Source organism: Gobio gobio (assembly GCF_949357685.1).
Source record: "Gobio gobio genome assembly, chromosome: 9".
Taxonomy (NCBI): Eukaryota; Metazoa; Chordata; class Actinopteri; order Cypriniformes; family Gobionidae; genus Gobio; species Gobio gobio.
Genome location: NC_137115.1, coordinates 34,389,000 through 34,410,951, shown reverse-complemented (window position 1 = coordinate 34,410,951; position 21,952 = coordinate 34,389,000). Strand labels below are relative to the sequence as shown.

Below are 21,952 nucleotides of genomic sequence, written 5' to 3'. Positions count from 1 at the left end.
ATGACATGAGGATGAGTAAATGATGACATACTTTTAAATTAATGGGTGAACTAAGTGTGTAATACAAGTGTATGATGCAGAGACAATTGTAAGTACTACATTTGTAAGGTGACTTGATGAAGAATATAAAAGTGTAACACTTTCAAGTTTCAACTCTTTAGCAGATATGCTTTAGGGCTGTAGAAACTGTCTGTTACAAACAGAGTAGACACGGATAACAGAGGCAGGTGAAAGCAGAGTTTATTGTGGAACCAGGAAGTGAGCAAGTGCGGTGAGAGTCTGAGTGAGAGTATCTGGTAATACTGGAATGGTTGGTAATACAATACGTCTTGGGATCTTGAACACAGGAACAATGGATCGAAGGAGACGAGGACCAGGAGACAGGACGAGACGAGGAGACACTCAGGGTTCGTTGGGGATCAGGTAAGTAGTCAGGTGAGTCCGAGGAAGCAAGCATGTAGGGTCATGTGCAAACGATACCGGACAGTGACTGAGTGTGAGCGTGGTGCTTAAGTGCAGGGTGGTGATTGCAGTGATGATGACGTGCAGGTGTGTGTGCTCAGTATTCAGGTGACAGGGATCGTTGTGGTAGTGAGGAGGTGGAGCCTGGCGTGCATGTAACATTACCCCCCCCTCCACGGCCGTCTCCTGAAGGCCGAGGACCCCGACGCTGTGGTGGTCGACCCCTACCCCGCGGTGCCGGTCGATCAGGGCTGGTAGCGTGGAATGTCTCTAGTAGATTTGGATCAAGGATGTCATGCCTGGGTACCCACGATCTTTCTTCAGGGCTGTACCCCTCCCAGTGTACCAGGTACTGTAGTTGACCACCACAACGCCGGGAGTCCAAGATGTCCTGGACCTGATATGCTGCGCCGTCATCAACTAGAAGTGGAGGGGGAGGCTCCGGAGTAACGCCAGGCTCTGGGGAAACAGAAACAGAGGGGTAGTGAGGTTTCAGGAGAGACACGTGGAAAGTGGGGTGAATCCGGTACTGAGGTGGTAGTTGGAGTCTATACGACACCGGATTGATCTGCTGCAGGATCTCGAAGGGGCCAATGAACCTGGGACTCAACTTCTTGCACTGCAGACGCAGTCTGATGTCCCGGGTGGACAGCCAGACCTTCTGCCCCACCTGGAATGTCGGAGCGGTGAAGGTCGGCTGTCAACCTGCGTCTGCAGAGTGCCCGTTGAAGTTGGTGATGGGCTGAGTCCCAGACCCTCTCACTCTCCCGGAACCAGTAGTCAACCGCAGGAACGTCGGAGGGTTCCCCTGACCAGGGGAAGAGGGGCGGTTGATAGCCGAGTACGCACTGGAAAGGTGTCAGGCCGGTGGTGGATTGTCGAAGTGAGTTCTGTGCGTACTCGGCCCATCCTAGGAACTGGTTCCAGGAGTCCTGGTGGCCGTGACAGAAGGTACGGAGGAAACGGCCAATCTCCTGGATCTTTCTTTCCGTCTGCCCGTTCGTCTGAGGATGGTATCCGGACGTGAGGTTGACGGTCACACCTAGGAGTGCAAAGAAGGCCTTCCATACCTTAGAAATGAATTGAGGACCTCTGTCAGATACGATATCTTCGGGAATTCCATAATACCGGAAGACGTGGTTAAACATGGCTTCCGCGGTCTCTAGGGCTGTGGGAAGTCCTCGTAGTGGGAGTAGCCGGCAGGACTTCGAGAAGCGATCGACCACTACGATTGCGATATCGATAATGAATATTGCGATATCGATATTAATTTCGATATTTTTAAAGCAGCACTAGGTAGTTTTTGCTCTCGGGGTCCCCCTACAGTTGGGAAACAGTATTGTCCTCTACTACTGTCGTAAACTCTGTCATCCTCCATCAGGGGATGCATCGCACGTGCATTTGTTGACATGACACTATGATAGCCCTGAACACTGCAGGAGTTCACATGCAGGTGTTCTGCTTGCGTCGCGTGTGAAATGTCTTCATCCCAGGTACAGTGGCATATGTTTCAGCATGTCATATGAATATAATTTCATGGGTTTTATTTTTTTCAAACGCCAAATGATCGCGATGCTCATGTTTACAAGCCAGCGTTATTATAGTAGCCTTGTCTATTGGTTACTGTTTTACGGAATCTATATGATACTTCAATTCAATGTTTGAGTGGTAGGTAATAACCATATATCGTCAATATTACAATATCAAGCTACCCTAGATGAATCTGCAAATTTGAAAAATCGATTTGCATTATAGCTTGAGGCAAGACAAATAAACCAATATCACAGACATGTTAGGTATCCTAAAATATGATTTTGTACGTCTTATCATATGTATTTACTTGCAAGAATGTAGCCCCTCCTCCTTCAGCTCACGCCAACGAGCAAATGTTGCCCCCCCAAATCACCCCAATGTTGATCCTCGTCCTGCCTTTAATCCGATCACTTTCTCATTATCTCTTTTTGCTTTCTTATTTTTCTGTGCTGCTTCGGCCATGACTATAACATTCGGCAAACAAATGATAGTTTGGCTCGCACGTCTGAATTTAAGGAAGTGGGGGTGGTGGTGGAAGTGACGTATATGCCGTAAAGCAGTCGAATTTTGTAGTTCTTTTTTTTCTCGGGTTACTACCCGAAACCCGAAGTTTAAAAGTACGATTAAAAATGATACAGACCCCGTCAGGCTATGGCAGACATGTCATTTAACCTATTGTAAGTCGATGTATCATCACAAGAGGTTTGAAAATATATTATAAAGGTTGAAAAGTTACCTAGTGCTGCTTTAAGCCTATGTAAAATGACAAAAGTTACAGAAAACGCATCAAAATAGATTCATAACAAATAAAACAAATTCTTACAACACAAGGTTTAAAGGTTTTCAACTGACAGTCATATTGGACTGGTAAAACATGAATAAATAAATAATAATCATATCTGGTTGTACAGTAGGGATGCAACAATACAGTTAGTCCACGGTTCAATACATACCTCGGTTTTTAACCACGTTTTTGGTTCGGTTCTGATGGCTTGTCACATCAGTTTTTTTCTATTCTATTTTTAGCCGACAGGAACAGAAAGAGTTATTATTATTTTTATTATAATTTTTAGTTTTTATTGCAATACTCTTTTTGAATTTTACTTAAAAGACTTGGAAAAACTTTACTTAAAACTTTACTTAAAAAAAACCTTGTACACATTCCTAGTGTATAGTATAATATAAAATAAATAAACATAAAGATTTACAGTGGCAGCTCAGAGCAGTACAGCATGAAAGTGTATGAATAAATGTAAAATTAAAGAGAGAGTTCACTCAAAAATGAAAATTCTGTCATCAATTACTGGCGCTCAAGTTGTTTTAAACCGGAATAAAGTTCTTTCTTCTGTTGGACATAAAATATATTTTAAAGAATGTTGGAAACCAACAGTTGCTGGTCCCCATTGTAGGAAATCATAATATGGATGTCAATGGGTACCATCAACTGTCTGGTATTCAACTGTCTGTGTTCAACAGAATAAATTAATACAGGTTTGAACAACATTAGATGAGTAAATAATGACATTGTTTTAGAGGTGAACTGTCCCTTTAAAGACTAGCGGCAGCATGTTCACTAAAGGCTGCGCTTCTGTCAATGTAAGACCTCTACACATCTAATACACAGACACGCGATTTTACTTTCACTTTAGACATAACTGACTGTGTTTATGTTAACCATGTGTGTATTTGACAGTATTAGCGCAATAAGACTACTTGGTCCAGTAACCACGTGTTTGACAGGCTTTTAGTGCGCGAGCTCAGCGCATGTTAAAACAGTGCATGAGCAAGCGAATGAAATGTTTAACCGGTAACGTAAAGCTTTAAAACGCATTCAAATAATGAACTTTCGTGAATGTGAATAACTATAGTGTTCCGTGAGTATAACTCTCTGACACCAGCATTGCAAGCGTGGCTAAAAAAACCCTAACTTGTGCATAGATCGGATATCTGCTCATATCAGCGCGTAGACTGAAAGGCACACACAAACAGAGCCGAAATAAACTGAGAGAAATATTTAAAACTGAGAGAAATAAAAATAGGCTTGTGGTGGTTCTTAACTATTTCATCTTCTCCCTGAGCAACACTAATTTTCTTACTTTTGTGTTCTTTCTTTTGCTCCACTTGCTCCCTTCGCTCTCTCTTTAGGTCCTTTCTTTTCTTTCTCTTCGTTTTGTTGTGCGCTGGTGTGTGCGTCGAGCCGGCCCGACAAGTGTGTGTGTGTGTGTGTGTAGAGCGAGGGAGAAGTGAGAGAGTAACGGTTAGCTTTGGAGCGAGTAGGAGGGACCCGGTTTTTAAAAAAATAGATCCGATAAAGAATGTATATACAGTGAAACGCGTCTCATTTTGTCATAAACGAAATATCGCATAATTATCGCGAGACTTACGATATAATATCGGGCAACGTGATATTGCGATAACGATATTAAATCGATATATCGTGCACCCCTACCCTAGGTGTGACCACGGACGGTTGGGAACGGGCAGAGGCAGGAGTTTCCCAGCTGGCAGGTGTCGAGGGCTTTTGGCCATGGCACATTCCCGGCATCCCCTCACGTACCTTTTGACATCAGCTGGCATGTGTGGCCACCAGAAGCGCTGGCGTAGCAGCGAGAGGGTTTCATTGACCCCAGGGTGACCAGTGCCCAGTGATGTATGTGAGGAGTGAATCAGAGGGATGCGTTGTGCTCGAGTGATGTATTGCAAGCCCGGAGGACAGCCCAGCTGCACGTTGGTGGAGGCATTGGTAGAGGGCAGGGTCTCTTCCGACCATGTGATGGGACTGAGGAAGAGCTTCGTGGGGAGAATGGGTTCCTCTTCTTCCTCGGAATGTTCCTCTGGGCCGTGGATGCGGGAAAGGGCATCCGCCTTGATGTTCTTGGCCCCTGGCTGGTAGGAAATGTGGAAGTCGAACCTCGTGAAGAAGAGTGCCCAGCAAGCCTGTCGGGGGTTGAGTCGTCTTGCCTCTCGGAGATACCCCAGGTTCTTATGGTCAGTCAGGACCAGGAACGGATGTTTTGAACCCTCTAGCCAGTGCCTCCACTCCTCCAGTGCGAGCTTGATGGCAAGGAGCTCTCGGTTGCCGATGTCATAGTTAACCTCCGCCGGGCTGAGCTTGCGGGAGAAGAAGGCACATGGATGGAGATGGCTGGGGTTCCCCTGCTGCTGAGAAAGGACCCCAACCACCCCGGTGGTAGAGGCGTCCACCTCCACGACGAAGGGAAGCTCGGGATCAGGATGGACCAGGAGGGGAGCTGTCGTGAAGGTGTCCTTTAGGGTCTGGAAGGCTTGGGTGGCGGATGGGGTCCAGGACAGAGACTTGGGCTTGTTGCGGAGCAGGCTGGTGAGGGGACTGGTGATGGAGCTGTAGTTTTGTATGAAGCGACGATAGAAGTTTGCGAAACCCAGGAAGCGTTGTAGTTCCTTCACGGAGGTGGGAGTTGGCCAAGACCGGATGGCTTCCACCTTCCTCTCATCCATCCGGATGCCACTGTGATCTATGTTGTACCCGAGGAACTGCACAGTGGGCTGGTGGAATGAGCACTTCTCGGCCTTGAGGTAGAGCTGGTAGTTCCTCAGGCGTTGTAGGACCTCCGCAACGTGACGGCGATGGTCGGCCATGCTCCGGGAGTAGATCAAGATGTCATCTATATATACTAGCACGAACCTGTGGAGACACTCCCGGAGCACCTCGTGGATGAAGTCCTGGAATACGGAGGGGGCGTTGGCGAGTCCATAGGGCATCACTAAGTACTCATAGTGACCAGTGGGCGTGACAAAGGCGGTCTCACGTATCCGGATGAGGTTGTAAGCGCTGCGGAGGTCCAACTTCGTGAACATAGTGGCACCACGGAGATGTTCCAGGCCAGCTGGGACGAGAGGAAGGGGGTAACGGAACTTGATGGTGATGTTATTTAATGACCGGTAGTCGATACAAGGCCGCAAGCCTCCGTCCTTCTTTGCCACGAAGAAGAAGCTCGAAGCAGCAGGGGAGGTAGATGGACGGATGTAGCTTTGCTCCAGCGCCTCCTTGATGTACTCTTCCATGGCCTTCTCCTCCAGGAGTGAGAGGGGATAGATTTTCCCCCTGGGCACTGGTTCACCTGGCAGCAGATCGTTGGCGCAGTCCCATGGCCGATGGGGAGGCAGCTTGGAGGCCCGTTGGGGACAGAAGACGTCTCTGAAGGGGGCGTAACTACCGGACTCTCGATGGACGTGGCACAGACGGGGAGATCTCGGGGACGCGGAGAGGGACGAATCGGTGGAGATGGGAAGCAGTCCGGGAAGCAGCTGTCGCCCCACTTCAGGACTTCTCCTGTCTTCCAGGAGATGAAGGGGTTGTGCTGCTCTAACCACGGGCGCCCTAGGATGATGTCAGCGGTGGATTCCTCCAGAACCAGCAGGTGTAGTCGCTCCATGTGGAGGATTCCGACTTGCACTCCGATGGGGCCCACGGAGCGACTAACCTGCCTCCGACTGAGTGGTCTTCCCGTTACCGACTGGACCTGGTAGATCGTCGAAGTTGCAGACGTGCGGAGCTTGAGCTGACGGCAGAGGGTTCCCGAGATGACCCAGAATCGAGGAGGGCAGTAACTGAAAGGGAGATTCCAGCAGCAGTAAGGTTCACAGTTGTGGTGAGTGGCTTCATTTTAGAGAGTGAAGGAATGATTGCACTCACCATGGGTCAAGGAGGACGTGCAGTCAGCTCTTCATAATGAGCACATAACATGGAGCTTTTTAACTAGCTTAGTGCCAGGGAAGTGCAAATTCAGTGATGCTTGGCTCAGTGTTGATCTATAGAAAAATTGGTTTATCAAAGTTCCAACGTATAACGCTTAGTAAAGTCGTGTTTATCAGCGCAGCGCTCCTTTGTTTACAGAGGTTACTGGGGAAACCAATATATTTCTGCTGTTCCATAAGCGCCATCTACTGTCAAAGAGTGAAATTGCATTTTCAGAGCGCCAGTTGGTTTGTTCAGACTAATTTATATTAACCCATATTTTTACACAGCTTACACAGATTTGTAAATGTTAACTGGTGGATCGATGAGAAGCTAATGTGCTTTTATAACATATAGAATATTAAGTTGTATTAATAAATAATTTTGCATATTTTTAATGCCAAACAAATAACTTGTCCATATCTTTTCATTTAATTGGAAAATGCATGTATACAATATTATCTCTATGTTTTGATGTTTTAATGAAGTAATGATTTATAAAAAAGAAAACTAAAACCAGTGTGAAATAAATGTTAAAAGCAGGAATTGTTAAATGTTAAACTGCAGCTCTCTTTAAAACTCGCTCCCTCTCTTACACTCCACCAGCCTTTCTCCTCGTTAGATTTTTAAAAAAGTTGCATGCCCCCAAAATTTTATTTAGTGTTCAGTATATGCCTTAGCGTTACTGCAGTAATGATAGACACAGGTACAGTAGGTATTTGATATACTGTGCAGATTGGCAGTAACACGCCCACCTTTAACGTATTTATTATGCATGATTTAAAATAAAAGGTGCTTTAAAAAGTCCTTGAAAGTCCTTGAATCTGGTGTGCATGAAAGAGTGGAAACCCTGAATATAAGAACACTCCCAAAAGAGCTGTTCAGTAATTCAGAATAGATTTAAATTAGAGGGAGTTGGTCAGCTGATTTATCTGAAGGATTTGCGAGTCTGGACAACTAGTAGAGTATGTGATCATCAACACAATGAAGACACATTGTAATAAAATGAATTAAATAACAATAGATATGCAAGAGTAAATACTTCAACGATTAATAATGCTAGTAATTAATATGCACTTCTAAAGGATAGTAAACTAATAACCAAAAAGAAAAGTACTGAAAGAAACAATAAAACCAATAAATGATGCGAACACAGAATGGATAAATGCAATTCTGTTGACCAGAATGTAGCAATGGAAGAGAATTGTGTGGGAGTGCTTCTTATGGAAATCACCTAATAGTTCTGGCAAATGGTGATTATTGTTATTTGTGACCTATTATTTGTAACAAGCTGACCTCAGGTAACTGTTATCTAAGCAGGTTAGAAAAACATATGCTGCATTTATAAACTAATGCCAAGGTCTCTAGAAAGAGCTTTGGTAAGTTTATATTTACGTTCCACGCAGTCGGGTGATCAGTCCGACAGGATCGGATCTTCCACTGGTTATGCAGGTAGCGTGTAGTGGGAAGGGCGTAGAGTTGCGATCCAGTAGTCGTTGCTACGCTGGGCTGAAGGATGCGGAACTTTGGTTGCGCCAAGAGGGTCCTTAAAAAGTGAATCAGGCAGCTGGGTCAGTTGAATCTTCACAGGGTCCGTTGCAGGCTGGCTGCGTTACTGAGGAGCCGTGTGGGACAGGCAATGTGTGCCGATGTAGAGGTCCTTGATGGACGGGGCTGTGCTGCTGGAGGAGTCATAAGGGTCAGATAAGATCCCTCAATGAGCAAGCCCTTTTTGCAGCTAGAGTGCAACCGAAAGCAATATAAAAGGTTTTGCTTGCAAAAGCTTAACCTCAACTGTCTTGTAGCCTCTTTCCTCGTCAGGTCAGAAGCTCAGGACGTGGTGTGTCTGTTAGTGTCTCCTTCCCCATCGAGTTGGAAATGCTGAACAAGGGTGTGTCTACCCGGGGGACATATTTATTCCTTTCTGATGAGGAGGAGATTAAAATCCAGCGCCTTTCCGATCCTGGAGTGTGATTGGCCTCTGGTGTCCGAAGTTAAAACAGTGTCTTTACCCATGCATTATTTCTTTACCAAACCTCTTTTAAAGGGGTGGTAAAACACATTCTTTTGAAGGCTTGATTGTGTTTGTGGGGTGCATTGTAACATGTGTTCATGCTTCGTTTAAAAATAAATTGCATTATTTTTCATATATTTGACCTTTATTCTACACTGCTCTGTCCCTCCTTGTAAAACGGTCTGATGCTTTCCGGGTTGTATGAAGCCAGTCCCTCAAAAATACGCAATGGGCTCAGATTGGTTAGCTGGTCCAGTGTGTTGCGATTCGCTAACCGCAGTGCACGTTTATCGGAAACGCCACGCCCCTTACCTGGAGGCTGTGCTTTGGTCAGTATTTAGAAACAATGGTGTCAATAAAACCATACCAATCTGAGCCCGAATCAGACCCAGAACATTTTAGTGAAGATGATCGAGCAGAACCTGTTCAGTCCTCAAGAGTAAAGACTGCGGATCTATAGTGATCGCTACTGAATGGCACTGTTACTTTTGTATTTTTAGAACGATTATAGCCAAATATCTGTCGCAAGAACTATTAACCCAAAACGAACACTAAGCACTGGCTTTTCTAGTAAGTTAGCCAAATCACACAAAGAACCATGTTTAGCATGCCTGTAGATAAACAATACATAAAAGCTCTAATCAAAGAATAATTTACACTAATGCCAAGTTCGCTGTTGAGATTTTAACGTTAGTGTTTGTAACGTTAGGTGTTCGTCGGATAACGTTAAGTATGAATGAGCATTTAACAGACTGGTTTGCAGAACAGTGTTGTCATCTGTTTACTTCCTTGCTACAACGTACAATGTATTACAGGAAAACACATTGATGAAAAATAAATCAGACTTACAGGTTGTGGCCCGTAAACAGCTTCTGTTTGTAAATCCAGCTTTCAGGACAAGCCGTTGTGCATATCCTGTATTGAACTCGCGAAGTTTGTGGAAGTTTTCCTCCGTGAAATGTGCTGCGGGAGGGAGCCCCGCGCGCGTTGTGCATTAACACACTGGCCGTGTTTCTCTCACGCAGCTGACGTTGTGCATATCCTGTATTGAACTCGCGAAGTTTGTGGAAGTTTTCCTCCGCGCGCGCCTGTTCCCCTCCGTCTCAAACACACATGTGCATATAACATGCTGTATGTTAAACGCTCTGCAACGCACCCCCGTCCCTATGAAGGATGAACAAAGCAAGTACCCCAGACCTGCAATCCGGATGAAAATAACAGCGTTTCGTCGGCATTGCGGCAACAACACTCCAGCCTAACTATACCACAACAGCGCCGCGATACAAAATGGCCTCACCCCCCATATTTAATATTCTCGGAGGAGGGGTTTATGTAAATATTGAGCCTGGTGATGTCACCAACCCTGGAGGAATGTCTGTAGTCGCCTACTGGCCGTTTGCTGTAGTCCTTAGAAATTGATTTCTTTAAAAGCAAATATCTCCCTTTGCTTTAAACTTTGAACGTTGTAACTTTGCAGATGGTGTTTATGCTCAAGCAGCAACATTACACGCTAGCTAAAGTTAGAATAGTGAAATCGTGGTTTACCACCCCTTTAAGATATAAAAAGCATCGTATGGAACAGATAGAGACCAAACATGATAAGAAATGGTTAAGTCTTCGTCCACCCATTCGTTTATCTGTTAATGGATATGTCCCGTGGGACTGTTGTGTTTACTGTCAATAACCATTAACATAAACTGTGCTTTGTATGAAAATGAAGTGGATGTGTTGCAGTTTGTATTAATGTAAGGCCTCCAAACATGTGTATGAATGGATTTAGATAGATCTCTGTGGCCTCTCTTTTGCTGCTGCATCCAGGAGGTCCTGAAGGAATTTGTATGGCAGCTCTTGCCTAAACCTTAGGAATGAGTTTGTGGTTAAAGTCAACTTGTAGACCAATGAGAAGTCCTCTCCTTGATGGTGGTGGGTGCAGAATGTCCCCCTTCCTGCCTTGTAAGAGGTGTCTGGCAGTTGTCTTGGCATCTTATCCGATGTTGCTGAACATTTGTTTATGTTCATTCACCAAGGGTCCAATCACAGCGTGGCACATCTTCTTCCACACCGGTAGTTAGAGAGGGACCTTGCCATAAACTGGTCTCTGGAATGCCATCCTAACTGATGTTCACCACAGCAGCAGGTATATTAAGCTGCTGTCTCTTTAAGACATGACGCACGGATTCATTATACTGTTACACATGCGTTTTTACGTTCACTTAAGACATAACTGACATGAATACTAGCCATTATTTTGTGTGTATTTGAGCAGCGAAAAAGAACTACATTTAGTACGAGCCCATACTACGAGGCGGTTTATGCGCATACACTTTAAGTGTGAGCACAAAATCTGCAAGAATGAGTAAAATTATGAGCAATACACGCAATCCCACTCTGAAATTCAAGCCCTGTAACACCAACAATATTCATCCGGAGCAAATGAAACAAGTGAGTGAGGGAAAGCGGGTTTGTGTGTCAACTCGCTGTCGGAGAGATGAGCAATCGAGAAAGCGCAGCTGGTATTTTGTATCTATTCTGCAAAAAATTAGTATTGGAAGCACTATTTCAGTATCGACATGTATCGAAAAATCTATATTTTTGACAACACTACATTGCACATAGTTTTTTTATTTCAGATGCCTTTTTAAAAGACAACAATTGAAAGATATATAGCCTATATTATATAGAACATTCAACCTACCAAAGAGCCTAGTAGGAGTGCATTACACGGCACTGCTGAAATCCACCCGCATTTGGCGGGTTGGCGGGTGTTAATGTCAAGCCCTGCAGGTAATGAAGTACCTGTCACGGGTTCAACCAGCATGCCATCAGCTCCAGGTCCTTCATCTCCGTCCACTCGTTCACAATCACCGGAATATTAACCTGCCACACCTGTCACGCCCTCATCAAAACCCTACATAAGCACACAGCACACACTCACCAGTTGTCCAGTCTCTACAGTCTCAGCATGAGAGTGATCCTTACCGGGCTACCTACCTGTGATTACCTACTGTACCTTTTTCGTCTTCCTCAAGCCATCGATCCTACAGTCTGTCAATCATCTGTGTTCACACCTCCCTACAAGAAAGAAAAGACTATCAGTTAAGTGTGACTGTCCATTGAACTGCTATTGTTCTTCACTTACCTGCTTGGTGATCTTAAAGATCGAAACGTCTGTGAATAAAATCATGTTCCGTTCATCTCTGTCTCACCTCATGTTTTATGACAGTACCCAACCAAGACCTCAATACTTGGTACACAATAATGTAACAATCAGTACATCGTTTTTTGAATGGGACATTTTAGAGTAGAAAATGAACTCCATTTGTCACAGAACAGCAATTTACTAAACCTAACAACAAAACCAACGATAAAACTGTGTAAATATAACCAGAAAACAGTGAAAAGTGCAACCTTATTAATTATTCATTCCCCAGTGCATGATGGGAACACCAGTATCAGAAAGTTGAGTAGGTTTTACTTAATTTTATAACTTTGACACTTACTCAAGAAATCATTGTAAACATAAACAATTCCTAGTAAAATATTCGTATAAGTTAAAGCTTTTATTTCTACAAGCTTGAACTGAGTACTAAATAATATAGATTTATTTATTTTTTTCTTGCTTGAACTAGGTACTTGAACTAGGTATTGTAGTATTCACTTCACCACAGAATAATTTTTATTAGTGAATGACTAACTTACTATTAAACGAGATCAACATGCTGTTTAACAAAATAAAAACAGCATATAATACGTTTTCTAAGTAGTTTTTTTGATTAGGGATGATTTGTCAGTAGGAATGTCATTCTCAGGCATCAGATATTTTGGTTTTATTCAGAATGTTTATTAATGAATACTGTATTTTTTCTCATGGGAAAATATTTTCAGATATCAAATTGAATCAGCCTGTATATATGTATATATATATATATATATTAGGGATGCCACAATTCTCAATATAATATTGAACCGTTCGGTACGGCATTCACGGTTCAATACGTGCTTGTGTATTGCGGTTTTTCGGTTTTGCATTGAATTAATTATTTTTCTACAAATTCTATAATTTGCCTCCATCCCAATACTGAACAACGCGACATACATTCACATCACACGTTAGTGGTAGAGTTATACTCACGGAACACTATAGATATTCACAATCACGAAAGCTCATTATTTGCATGCGTTTTAAAGCCCTCATTCGCATGCGCGGTTTTAACATGCGCTTCTCCGAGCGCGCGCACTGAACGCCTGTCAAACACGCGATTACTGGACTAAGTAGTCTTACTGCGCTAATACTGTCAAATACACACAAGGTTAACATAAACACAGTCGGTTATGTCTAAAATTAAAGTAAAATCGCGCGTGTCTGTATATTAGATGCACAAAGGTCTTAAATTGACTGTAGCGCAGCCCAGTGAACACGCTGTCCTTAAAGGGACAGTTCACATCTAAAATGATGTCATTATTTACTCACTCTAATATTGTTCCAAACCTGTATTCATTTCTCGATGACAGAATTTTCATTTTTGAGTGAACTATCCCTTTAATGTTAATACAACAACAAAAGAAAATCACTCACTGCTCTTGACTGAAAAACTAATACAGTAGGCCTATAGCTTTAATAAGAATCAATGTATATTTTATAGTGAAGTCTATGTAGTGTTTTATTTTTACATTTATTCATTCAATTTCATACTTAAATGCTGCTGTACAGCTCTGAGCTGCCAGTGTAAATCTTAATATATATTTTTTTTTTATATTTTACAATACACAAGGAATGTGTACAAGGTTTTTTTTTAAAGTAAAGTTTTAAGTTTAAGTAAGGTTTTTCAATTCTTTTAAGTTAAAAAAAAGAAAGAGTAATGCAATAAAAAATAGTCTTTTTTCTCCTTTTAACCTCTTGCTGTTCCTGTTGCCTAAGAATAGAATAACAAAAAAAAAAAAATATATATATATATATATAAGTATATATATATATATATATATATATATATATATATATATATATATATATATATATATATATATATATATATATATATATATATATATATATATGTATATATATATATGTATATATATATATATATATATATATATAATGCACAGGGGAGTGTGGGAGCATTTCACTTATACTTTTATAATTTAAGTCTTGAAATTTAAGTCTTTATTCACTGATAATCTTGAAACTTTTGTCCATTTTTACATGAATTTTAACCTTTCTTGACCCACTGGAAATCTGATTCATTTCCTTGAATTTGTTCATTTGTATTATTGATTTCATTGAACCTGTTCAAAAATCTAATTAAATTCTCTTGTCACGTATCGTATTTTTATAATAATATTTTAACAAAATATTAGAGTAATTTATCAGTTTTTATGTTGATATTAAAATTTTTTTTTCTTGCTTGTGTTTCAAAGGACTTGTCATGTGCCTCCGCAGCTCTGTTTGTTTTCAGCATGTTTTGCCTGCATATGCATTTGTTGATTCACAGCGGGTTTTCTGTCAGAGGACTGTGATCCTGAGTGCAGCTGTAATGTAGATGTGCAGATGTTTTAACAGCTCACAGTTATGATTACAGCAGTTCACACTCAAACACAGAATCTGTCTCCTTCCACTTAACAGTTTCAGCAAATATGGTCATAACTGAACGATGACTCAACTTGTCATTAATAGTATTTTAAGGCTAATCCATGCTATGTTCCTTGTTTTGGCAGTTTCGCTACAAGAGGCGAGTGTACACACAGACCCACCTGGATGAAAAACAGCTGTCAAAACTTCACACTAAGGTAAGAGCTTTAGCCTTTTTGTTTTACCCACAATGCATGTGGCCAGTCTGCTTTCACTATAACCACATTTATTTATACTTAGTTTTAAGTTCAGTGGCTATTAAAGCTCCTCTATGTCAGTATTCGCTGTGATAGACTGGCAATCTGTCCAGTGTGCTTTTTCCCCAGTCTCTGGCCTAAGAAACTGGGATAGTCTCTAGCCCTATGACCCTAGAAGGTCGGATAGGATCAATAAATGATGAATGAATGTCATTATTCAGGTTTAAATGCAAGTGATGTCACAGGGTACCTATTCTTTTTCTCAACACTGGACCAATCAGTAACCATTACTTGATGTGGATTTTTATGGTTTTATAGGGAAATTTGTAACTTTTCTTCAGCGAGAAATCATTCTAATGAATAGATTTGAATAATTATTACCAGTGTCTCGAATTAGATATCCTTGATGTAATTTGCAGTGTTTACGACAAGTTTGGAATTGCTATAGTTGACAACCAGTGACGTTCTTCTTGAAGTGGTTCACGTCCTTTGACTTGGAATTATGTTTTTTTTTGTCAACACTATCAACTGCATAATGAATCTGCAGCGGTCAGGTGGTACAAGTCAGAGCTCTCAGAAAAGTTTAAAAGTTGTGAAAGCCTTTTACAAGTCAGAATCTTTTGGTAATTATGGTAATTCTGACATGGCATGACCACACCTACAATTTAGGTATAAATTAAGGTGATGTTACTTTTCTCAGCGTTGGTGATTACATGATGGGGATTTTTATATCATTTTATGGAGATTGCTGTGGAAAATTGTATTTTGTTCTTCAGGAAGACATTCAAATTAATAGATTTAAATAATTATGCTTTTTAGTTGTAGCAGTGTTGCAAATTAAACATCTAGAGATGAACATAACAACCCTATATGGAGGATTCAGCTTTTTGAGGAAGTTTGTGTCTCGTACAAAATGGTTATTAGCTAGTCACATCTGCCACCCAAATGGTTCCTGAAATTATGAAGGTGTTGAGGTGTCATTGAGCTGTTTAGATAGAAGAAGATGATGATGACATTGATGATGGCAGTAATCATGAGTAGCATGACCGTAAGCTCCTCTGCTCTTCACAGATCAACAACACTTCTCATAAACACACACCGTAATGCGCCACAATTAACAGCCAGTCCAATCAACTCCCCGCTCATCATGTTAATGCTGCTGTTTTTGGCCCGTCTGGCCTCGACGAACGAGATCTCCTCTCATCTTTCCAAGAGAGTCAGAGTTATGGCCTAAATCAAAATGAGCCATTAGCGCAATAAATGAAAATCAATGTTGGCTTCGTACCAATTTCGGCATCATCATGCTGGTTTGAATCCTCTATTCCATCCAATTAGGTGAGAACCTTTCTTTAGATGACACCGATAATACCACGGCTGACAGCGTCACCCTGAGTGACCGTATTACTGCACTGAAATGAAAAAGTCATAATCAATGAATAATCCACATTTGTGCTTATTCACTGATTTTTTTTTTATTATTTCTGTCGTCATTTGTTCACCGCTATGTCATTCTAATTATTTTCTTTCTTCAGTAGAACACAAGTGGACATTTTTAGCAGAATATTCACGCTGATCTTTAGCATATAAAGTAGATGTTGATTTATACTGAGGGCTGTAACCATCATAGACATTGAGGGGACATATGCCACCCAATATTCAGATTAGTGCTCAAACAATATGAGTTTTCCAATTCTTATCATTTTATCTTGAATATTTGTTTACATTTTTGCTGTCAAGCTCCAGAAATTACAAATTAGCATCATAAAAGTACCATTGAAGATTATATTTTGCTTTAGTCTTCTGATGTCATATGACAGCTTTCTATGAGAAACAGATCAGAATTTAAGTTGTTATTGACTGATAATCTTTCCCTTAAGGTTTGACCTTTTGCAAACTGAATCAATTTGATGGATTTCATGAAACATGTTCAAATTCTTTGATTCAATAGTTTTTTTCCCTACAGTTGTTTAAACTTTTGAGTTAAAGGATTAGTTCACTTTTAGATAAACTTTTGCTGATAATTTACTCACCCCCATGTCATCCAAGATGTCCAACATGTCTTTCTTTCTGCAGTCCAAAAGAAATAAAGTTTTTTGATGAAAACTTTCCAGAATTTTTCTCCATATAATGGACTTCAATGGGCTGCAAACGGTTCAAGGTCCAAATGACAGTTTCAGTACAGCTTCAAAGGGCTTTAAACGATACCAGACGATGAATAAGGGTCTTATCTAGCGAAACGATCAGTTTCTGCGAGAAACCGAGCAGTATTTATGCTATAATTTTACCTCTTATCAGACGAACATGATCATCTCTGAGCTCCGCCATAACTTCCGCTAAGTGAGGTCAAAATACGAGCCTGGTCATAAATAAATCGATCGTAGATGCCTCATTCTACTGATCCGTGCAAGTGCTAATGAGGCATCTACGTATACATCTATGACCAGGCTCGTATTTTGACCTCACTTAGCGGAAGTTATGGCGGAGCTCAGAGATGATCACGTTCGTCTGCTCGGTTTCTCGCAGAAACGGATCGTTTCGCTAGATAAGACCCTTATTCATCGTTTGGTATCGCTAAAAGCCCTTTGAAGCTGTACTGAAACTGTCATTTGGACCTTGAACCGTTTGGAGCCCATTGAAGTCAATTACATGGAGAACAATCCTGGAATTTTTTCATCCAAAAACTTAATTGCTTTTCGACTTTAGAAAGAAAGACATGGACATCTTGGATGACATGGGGGTGAGTAAATTATCAGCAAAAGTTTATTTAAAAGTGAACTAATCCTTTAAGACTAATTGCCCTATTTTAACGATCTGAGCATATGGTCTGATGCGCATGTTAGTTTAACGACGGAAAAAAGGTTGGCACGCCAGGCGCATGGTCTAAAAGGGTTGTACCTAGTCTCTTAATGAGTCATGACTCTTGGGTGTGTTTTGGGCAATAAACCAATCAGTGTCTCATCTCCCATTCCCTTTAGAAGCCAGTTGCGCTTGCACCATGGCGGATTCGCTATTTACATGCCGGAATTTGCAAGTGGAAAGTAAAGAGAGGAATCCTTTTATGTTTAATGTTTAAAAAATGTTGTGTGCTGCTGCGCATCCCTGTGTGTGTAAGAAGCAGAGTGTATGCATGTTGTGCACCCATCTATAGGCACATATTACTAACGCACTCTTTAAAAAATACTGTGCTATTGACTTCAGACCAGGTTTTTGTTGGTCAGTGGCGCAGTTGCTTTCAGTTCCCTTAAAATAGCAACGTGCCAACAATGTGCATGAGCACACCTCGTTTTCAGTCCAGCACGCCCATGGGCGAACAGATGGGAGTGAGTGCATTTGCTATTTAAACAACACTGCGCTGGACATGAAAATGATAACTACGTCAGGCTAATACTAGCAAAAAACACTTCTGTCGCGCCTGGCGTCACATTGCGCCATCGCGTATGATAGGACCCCAATGTGACATTTTATATTTAATTTTTATTGTCAAATTTGTGATTTCTGAATATTTTCTAAGACTTTTTCAGTTGAGGATGAGAATGAAGCATGTGACATAAATGGATGGTAGCTGTGTGATTTTTATATGGTTAAAAAAAAATGCTGATATGAAGGATTCATTTTCCTAATTTATTTAAGTTATTCCCTCTATGCATTTCTAATATTGCAAACCTACCTTTTTTACTTGGTTTAACCCAGCGTTACTCAAAGTGTGGGGCGCGCCCCACTGGTGGGGAATAGAGACCCGACAGGTGGGGCGCGACAAACGGGAGGAAATGTGGTCATTTTTGAGCCCATCTTTATTACCCTTTTGAGTGGTCCCACATGTGGGATTTTTATTTCGGTGCACCTGAGATGAGATGTGCTGCGCTGGTGGAAACAACATGAGACCATGACACCGCGACTGTCAAGATGACTCGCTCAGTGTTTAGAGTGGCGCGGGGCTGGCGCTATGCAACGCATCGCCACAAATGAGTAAAGCAAGCCAACACGCAAACGGCCGCAAGTGAAACAGAAAATAGGCTAAGTCTTAGATGCTCAAAAACACAATCATCTTCATTAAAACGAATGAGACTAAATGCTCTTCCCAATGTTCAGGTCGCTCTCTCATATTGCGGTCTTTGATCTTGAAATGAGCTGATATAATGCAGCTCATCTGTTGCTTTCGTTGACGTGAACTCCGTTAAATGTGCATATAGCTCAGACCGGGAATTGAAGATCGGATTTATAATAATTTTGTAGATAGGTGTAAGGATAGGACAAACAGCGTGTGTGTGTGTTTTTTTTTTTTTTTTTCTCGATCAGCCCGTTTTGTTTGTGAGCGCCGTTGCGAGCAGCCTGCCTCAGCTTGTAAAAAAAATGCCTTTTTTAGGCTAAACATTTAAATTAACATTGTGATGCTTGAAATGTTTTATATCTATGGATTTTATTATAAGCAAGAGACAAGTCCAGTTTTGATTTGAGAGGCTAAATTAATCAAACATGTGGTTAACTAACTGTCGGCTGCTGGCCGCTTGGTCGTTACTTAAAATAAAAAAAAGATTTAACAAACAAATAAATGCTTCAAACATTTTTCTAAATTAACTTAATAAAGAAACGAAACGAAATATAACTACTTTGACATTAAAAACAAAACCGAACTATTTTAATGGCTGCAACAATGTGTAGGCCTAATAGGGAGGATAAAAATTAGAAGGAAAAAAAACACGGGCTTCAGTCGGACTCAGGCTGAAAATTTTGATAAGCTGTCGGACACGGGCCGGGCTAGGGCCTCAGTGCTTGATAATAAAAGCACTCGCTCAGTGCTTGATAATAATAATAATAAAAAAACCTACTTTAGCTTTTCTTCTAAAGCAAAATGTAGCCTATTTCCGATTATCACTAAAGCTTTGAAGCAATCCGTGTTGTAAAATGCGCTAAATAAATGAAGGTGGCTTAACATATCATGCATAATGTTTATTTTAGGTTTCAAACATTTAAATACACATAAGTAGGCCTACTAGTAAAACAATACATTTAGAGTTTGTAAAATAGGCCTACACACTGGTGTCACTAGACGCAGCAATAACAATCCATTCAAAAATAATTTGCCGACGTTTTATTCATATCAGATACACGTATAGGTAACTAAAAAGTTTACTATATTCTTCTCCCAGTTCACCGGTCACTTACTTGCATGTATTTCGGGAGAAACTGATAAATTCACGCGAATCCGACTGACAGGACTCTCTGAACTGCGACGCAAACAAACATAGGCGCCCATCTCACGTTATAGATCAAAATCAAGATAATTTATGAAGGTTTTTAAATGGCAAAACACACTCACTTGCACATATTTGAGAATTCGATTATTAGATTTTATGACATGGTAAGCAAGTTTGTCAAGTTCGTCTGATAAATCGGCTGATATATATATATATATATATATATATATATATATATATATATATATATATATATATATATATATATATATATATATATATATATATATATATATATATATATATATATATATATATATATATATATATATATATATATATATATATATATATATATATATATATAACACATATAACACAACGCATATAGATTTCCCTTACATTAGTTATTTGTAGTTATTCATGATCCCTCAGCCTCTCTAAAATAATGTGATAAAACAAACAAGTTTATTTTTAAACTGCATTATGGTCAAAACAGAACAGAGGAACATAAAAATATATTAAAGTTCTGATAAATAAAATGTATTAAAACTATGAAACACCAACACTCATAATGTGGTTGAGCGGTGTTTCATCCATTTTTATAATTTTGTCAAATATTAATTTATCGGCCATCATAAATACTGATACTGATAGTTTGGAAAAAATTTGTTGGGGCGATTGGGGACAGGTGGGGCTCGGAACCCTTCACTACCTCCAGAGTGGGGAATGGCAGAAAAAGTTTGAGAAACACTGGTTTAACCACAGCAGCCATCTTACTTTGCTTTTGGAATACTAATACATAGAGGTACTGTAATCACTAACTTTACATTTTTGGACCACTTGAGATATTGAATGACAAATATTTCTCTTCAATATAAAATAAGATAAAAATGCTTTGTGAGTCGGTTCAATCACTAAAGAGAATTTAAAAGAGTGCCATGCTTGTGAATCGGACATCACTAGTTGCTCAAGAGAGAGAGAGAGAGAGAGAGAGACATATACCCTGGCACGGTTAAGTGCCATCTATGTTGATTTGTCTTCCAATTCATTAGGGCCAACATAGTTCACAGTTGCTTTTCTGTCATTGTGGTTTTGTAATTGTGAAATTGTGGGCTCCATTTAGCTGCTGGACTGCGCCATCTCCTGCTTGCACAGGGGGGCTGGTGAGGGCCGTAATCCACTTAGATACTGACATTGTTTCATTTGTTGCACTGACCTCTCCTGCTGGGTGAACACACAGATGATCAAATAGCCACAAATGCACGTGTGTGCACATGCTCTCAGTTGAACGCAAACTCACGCACATGTGAACTGTCAACTTGTGGCACAGCCATGTGTGCAGTGGTGTGTGTTCAGGTCAAGCATTAGCCTAGTTTTCATTCATTCACTCCGTTTTTACTGAGCCGAGATGAAACCTAATGCACTGTATGTCTTTAGTGGAGCCTGGAGGCCAGATATGGTCATATGACAGACGGTAGAAAGACGTCTTTCTTTAGCAGAGACAACAGACTCTCAGTGCTGAAGCACCTGATGTTAATGTGGAAATGAGAAGTTATCATTGCATTACTGCACTCATAAAGATGCATGCAGCTCGACCCCGGTCAACCCCATCACAGTCTCACCTGAGCTGCATTACAGGGCTGGCAGGACACACTGCAGGCCCAGCTGTGTCTTAGCAAGTTCTGCTCTCTAGAGAATGAGAGGAGAGGAAGAGAACTAGAGCATGTAGACAACAGCCTCCACTGATACACACACTTCACACTGTATTTGCATTAACATTGTAGGCTTTTAAAGGGGGCCGATTATGCCCCTTTTACAAGATGTAAAATAAGTAGCTGATGTCCCAGTGAAAGTTTAGCTTAAAATTCCCCACAGATAATTTTTTATAGCATGTTAAAATTGCCACTTTCTGGGGGTGAGCAAAAACACCCTTTAAATGCAAATGAGCTGGTGCTCCTGGTGCCCATTTCAAGAAGAGGGCTGAGCTTCAAGCGCTCCTGATCTGGCATACCAGCAACAACAAAACAGGACAATCTCACACACTGAAAATGTCAGACACTTTAAAGTAATGGTGTTCATCTGACTGCTCTGCGCATATTAAATGCGCGTTCATAAATTACGCAGATGGTGAGCATGGCGGGATAAAAATAACGACATAGCTCTGGTATGCTTTCACATACTATCAGAAATTTCATAATTCCC

General features: G+C 41.0%; 1 protein-coding gene across 1 annotated transcript in view; it reads left to right on the top strand.

The window, feature by feature from the left end:
• Positions 1-21,952, top strand: part of shank3a (SH3 and multiple ankyrin repeat domains 3a) — a gene marked incomplete at both ends in the record, with an annotated part of 329,579 nt that overhangs the window by 67,079 nt on the left and 240,548 nt on the right. Inside the window, one exon of the mRNA XM_079825457.1 lies at positions 14,442-14,513. Within this exon, the coding sequence (XP_079681583.1) occupies positions 14,442-14,513 (72 nt within the window). The remainder of the gene's footprint in view (positions 1-14,441; positions 14,514-21,952) is intronic.